Source organism: Vigna angularis, chromosome 6 (genome assembly GCF_016808095.1).
Source record: "Vigna angularis cultivar LongXiaoDou No.4 chromosome 6, ASM1680809v1, whole genome shotgun sequence".
Lineage (NCBI taxonomy): Eukaryota > Viridiplantae > Streptophyta > Magnoliopsida > Fabales > Fabaceae > Vigna > Vigna angularis.
In genome coordinates, this window is record NC_068975.1 from 33,268,097 (window position 1) to 33,273,660 (window position 5,564).

At 32.6% G+C, this 5,564-nt stretch overlaps 1 protein-coding gene across 1 annotated transcript; it reads left to right on the plus strand.

Moving 5' to 3' along the window:
• Positions 1–2,174: 2,174 nt before the first annotated feature.
• On the plus strand, positions 2,175–3,941 carry LOC108341010 (receptor like protein 29). The gene has a single exon (XM_017578610.2). It carries the CDS (start codon positions 2,492–2,494, stop codon positions 3,881–3,883), a length of 1,392 nt encoding a protein of 463 aa, XP_017434099.1. The 5' UTR covers positions 2,175–2,491; the 3' UTR covers positions 3,884–3,941.
• The last annotated feature ends 1,623 nt before the right edge of the window (positions 3,942–5,564 follow it).

The following is a 5,564-nucleotide window of genomic DNA, read 5'->3' on the forward strand; positions in this document are numbered from 1 at the left end:
TTGCAATAAAGATTCTAACTCAACATATACAAGGGGTATATTTTGTTTTTGAAAAATATGAATATAATGGGTTTGTGGTTTGATACTTAAAATACTAAATTCATTAACTTCTACGGGACAAACATGTTCCTTAATTTTTTTCCAAAGCTATGAATATAGGTGGAAATATTGTATTATTTTTTAAATTAATAGTCACATCATCAAGGCTTTCTAACAAATCACTAGAATTCAACAAATGGAATTAATGATCATGATATTTTTTTCCAATAATGTAAGACAGTTATGAGTGCATAATTACAGGGCACAAGATTCAATATAATTGCAATTGTACTTACTTGATTATAATTAGAAGAAGACATAATTAATAAAAGAAAAAATATATTTTGACATAATTTTTCTGATAATATTTTAATATATATAGTTTTTTTTATTAATTCATTATTTATTTTTTATTATAAATTATATATATTGTTTTCCAATGTTGTAAATCTATGTTTATATATATTGTCCTTAATAAAATAATAGCCCTAATAATTTGTAGGTTGCGATTAAGTGTGAGAATTGAGGGAAGGGACGGGTTTTGTCCTCCTTACTTCCCCACTCATCATATCCATGGTTAGTCTTAAGGTTTTGTCTTGTACACATTTTTTTCCCCCTTTTTTTTTAGTTTTTAAGCTACATTATTGATATGGAGTATGTCAGAATTTCATTAATAAAAACGTCTGTAGTGAAACCTAATTGGTTATCTTTAATGATATTTCTCTTCTCAATCATATTTTTGTATCCACAAAATTTGATGATAAATGTTTTTTGCTTTTATCTTTACTTTAGTGATACTATTGCATAAAAAGTTATATTAACAAACTTAATGAATTTTAAAATTTAAGATTAAACTATATTACAAATACGAATATGATAAATTTAATTTTTATATTATTATTATTACTTCGTTGATATAATTTAATGATATATTTGGAATGACTTTGAATTAAAATTTATTTATATATATTCTTAAAGGGGCTAGTGTGATTAGAAAATGAAGTTCAGTTCTTTAGTAGCCACGGTGTAATGGTCAAATTTCCGTTTTAGAGACTGAAAATGCGAGTCTCTGTAAAGTAATACCTTGAAAACCGCGACCCATGCATTCTCGGGCCTTAGTCTGTCATTCATCGAAGCCCAAACAAAATACGAGCCTTTTCAAGATAATATTTCAATATTTTACATTAAAATAAATTTGTAGTAACTAATTTTCTTTAAACATTTTTAAAAATTAAAAATAAAAGTATTCAGGAGATAAAAGTCTTACTTTATTTAATTATGATAAAACCATGTATCTTCAAAAAATTAAAATATTATATATTGAGTAGTAAAGATTTTACTTTCTTATATAGGAACAAAATAAAAAATAGATTTAAAAAAAATGAAAAAAAATTATGTGACAATCTTTGTGAGTTGTAGTTTATGATATGTTTAAAGTTAAGTTAATTAAACTCAATTATTAAAATCTGAAGAAAATAAAAGATGTGAAGACAATAGATGTGAGATACAAAAAGGACAATGAAAGTTACAGGCCCTCTTCATGGCTTGATTGGAAGGGGGAGTTGATATCCAAAGTATTCATTTAAGATTGAGTATTAATATTTAAAGTATAAGAGTAAATCTGTAGAAAAGAAAAAGAGAAAGAAAGAACTATGAGCATATATAGAATAAAAAGGAATAAAGAAAATCATGTTTAGTTGAAGCCAGATTTGGATGGCAAATACTCGAATATTAATGGTATACTGGTATCAGTGATACTGTACTACTAGTGATCAGACATAAGGGAATTTGTTTTAATTTGAAGTTAGAAACTTTGTTTCAGAATTTTAGTAATAAATAAAAGTGTTAAATTGGGTAAGTGTACAAGATGAAGAGGATCAGTAGTTCATAATCGTACACTGAGAAAAGGATAAAAAATAGCAGTTAACTGGGCAAAGAAAAAACTTTTATTGTTTGGGTGGTTCAAAAACTGAAAAAGGTTTTGCCTTGCACAAGTTGATTGATTGAACAGATAAAGAATGTAGGTTATGAGTCTGAGTTGTTGTTCATCTCTCTTTACTTTACTTTTTTTGTTGCAGGCTTACACAGTGGTGTCATTTTTATGCATTAACCATTAAACTGTTCTGGAAATGTATATTACCTTTTATAGCAATCGATTTGTCTTTCCCGTTCAATCCCTTTTCCATGTAAACTAACACTGTCATACTCACAGATGCAAATTTGGGAACCTAAGGGAGACAGCAAGTATTGGCTTTTTCTTTGCAGTCTTGGTTGCTGACACACAAAAAATGAGATCCCTAGAATCCCCTTTACGTTCTTCCCCTTTGCAATGAACACTATTCAAGTAACCTCATATAGAGGAAGTGCCTCTTTCATTTCATTTGCCTCCATTTTTTGTGTTTGTCTCTGCCTGCCCTTCTTCTAGTTCCCCTCACATCACATACAGTCTCAAATGGCCTCTCTGTCTCTTCTCCTTGTTGTGTTTCTTTTGTTTGGTTGCGTACATGGTGAAGAAATGGTAATGGAAGAGGAGTTGTTGGGTTTGTTTGAAGTGATGGACGCTCTTCTGGATGACCCTGACTGGGCCCAAGCACACCCTCAGCCATGTACTGACACCCCATGGCCTGGAGTTGGCTGTGAAGTTAGCAGTGACCCACCATTTTTTCATGTCACAAAGATCCACGTTGGTCCTGATATACTCTTCCCACCTTGCAAGTCTTCTGCTTACCTTTCTAACTCCTTGCTCAAACTCACTTATTTGAAAACACTTTCAATTTTTAACTGTTTTGTTGCTTCACCCGTCAATCTATCTTCAACTCTCTTTGGCCCTTTTTCTACCTTAGAACACCTGGCTTTGCAGTCTAATCCAGCACTCTCTGGAGAAATACCTCCAAGTTTGGGTGGTGTTACTAGTCTTAGAGTTCTGAGCCTGTCTCAGAACAGCTTCCAGGGAAACATTCCAAGAGAGATTGGTGGTTTGGTGAGTTTGGAGCAACTTGACCTGAGTTATAATAACTTCAGTGGTGAAATCCCCAAGGAGATTGGAGATTTGAAAAGTATTGCCATTTTAGACCTCAGTTGGAATGAGCTTGAAGGGAACCTTCCTAGCTCACTTGGACAACTTCAAGTTCTTCGGAAGATGGATTTGAGCTCAAACAGGCTTACAGGAAAAGTACCTCCTGATTTGGGGAACATGAAGGGGTTAGTCTTGCTTGATCTGAGTCACAATTTTATTGGTGGGCCGATTCCTGAAACCCTGTCAAACTTGAAGCTTTTAGAATATTTTCTCATTGATGACAACCCCATCAAATCAGAGATACCCCCCTTCTTAGGGAACCTTTGCAAGCTGAAGTCAGTGAGCTTCTCAGGATGTGGATTGATTGGCTCCATACCCAATTCCTTCTCATCTCTGACGAACCTTACAGCTCTCTCCCTTGATAACAACAGTCTCAGTGGACCAGTTCCTCCAAATCTAGGTTTCCTCCCTAACTTAGATCAACTCAACATCAGCCAGAACATGCTGGATGGAGTTCTTCAGCTCCCAGACGAGTTCATTACAAAACTTGGTAAAAGGTTGGATGTAAGAGGAAACACTGAACTTTGTATCGGTGATCAGACAAAGAAGAAGAATCTGTCTTCATATTTGGAAATCCCATCTTGTGCAAATACAAAGCCAAAAAATGGCAAATCTTTTGCTGAAGGACCACCAGAAAATCCAGCAGGTATCAAGCCATCATTCTACCAAAGCAACATAAGCTCAAGTTCATCACGGCTGGATACACAAGTCATGTTTGTTTCCTTGGTTTTATTTTTTATCCATAGTTTCCTGAAATTGTTCTTGTGACACTCGGAATGTAATTTGTAAAATGCTTTACTGAAATCAACATCAAAAGCTTCATTCATGGGTAGTGTTCTTGGTGATGATGATCATGGAAATTATTGACATAAAAATAAATCAATGAATGCACTGTAATGGTGTCTGGCAGGCCATTACCGGCTTCAACTAATAGGAGTGGTTGCATGCAACTGTGAAAGCAAAAGATTCACATTTGGACCTTTGTGTTTGAATTTTGTATCGTTTGGGAAAGGCTCGATCTTAACTCCCAAGTCCTATGGCCAGTGTTGTTGTCTGTAGCAGCCTTTAGAAAGAGTGGCAGGGACACAGTACTGTCGGTGTCTGATATAAGTGAGCCTGCTGCAAGCACCCTTGTTGCTGCCAACATAAAAAAAAATATATGCACACCTCAAAACTTGTTTTGGTAGAGAGGGAGGCTCAGAGAATCTTGTAAGAAATTCCCAATCTTTACCTGCAACATGCAAAGTTTCAACACAATGAGTACTGGTGTAGAATACAACAGAAGAAAAAATAAAAATAAAAAGTGCAGGGTCCCTCCCATCTACTATGCATTCTGAAGATCTTCTTTTATATAATTGCCAGACTTTTTGTAATATCCTGTGTACAGCATGAAATGTCATTCTAACATATAATAATTTTCAGTTTCATAGTATTTTGTTTCACTTATAATATCATTGCACTGTGCGCTTCATTTCACATTCCACTTTAAGAATTTTAACATCTCAAATTTGTTTACCAGAAGCTAAAAATTTATATTTTTTTGTTTCAAACTGTTACTCTCTGTTTTTGTTTTTTATCAGTTTCCAAACACAGTTTGAATCTAAATACTTTTTTGAGCTCTAACCATCCTCCCTCCTATTTACAATATGTAATGGAATTGATCTGAGGGGTTAACATTCAAAATCTACGAAACTAGATCTAAATGAATGTTTGTTTGGGAGTACCATGAGAACAATAGAGTTGTCAATGTCATCCTTGTACGCATGCAAGTTTTGTCTGAACCAATATACCTATTATAGCTCTGTGGGGACCTCTTTGATGGGCTCTGAACCATTTTCTTTTTGTTTTTAATCGACTACATTCATTTTATACAACATTATGATTCATTCTTTCTAGGAAAAAGTTGGCAGCATGATTATTTTTTTATAAAAGAACAACAAAAATTATTATGTCTATTTTAGAAATAGATTTAATCATTCTATAAAAACTTTTTCTCAAAATTTTTAAAAAAACCAACCGGGTCTTTAATTAGTGTATTTTTTCAAATATTTTTTTATTCATGCCCTTAATTAGTGTGTGCTTAATCACTGAAGAATTATGTCCAATTTCAGATAAATGTTACTCTTATGCATACCGAGGTGATTGTCAGCGTTTGGCTACAATTTTCCAGACAAACGCAGTTATTCACGCCATTCAAAAATTATACATAACTTTTAAAAATTAGTGTAATTTTTTTTTAAATTATAACAGTACAAAAGTAAGAGGAAAAATAGCTCCAATGATAATTAAAAAAGACAATGATATTTGACAATATTTTTTTTACAACAATTTAATATCATTTACGTGTCATTATGTAATTGGTTTAAAATTATTTTAAATCAATAATAATAATTAAAAGCATTAACATAAATGATATTAAAATATTGTCAAAAAAATATTATAAAAATAT

Excerpts from the sequence above, each read along its gene's own strand:
- LOC108341010 (XM_017578610.2), top strand. The coding sequence starts at position 2,492 with ATGGCCTCTCTGTCTCTTCTCCTTGTTGTGTTTCTTTTGTTTGGTTGC.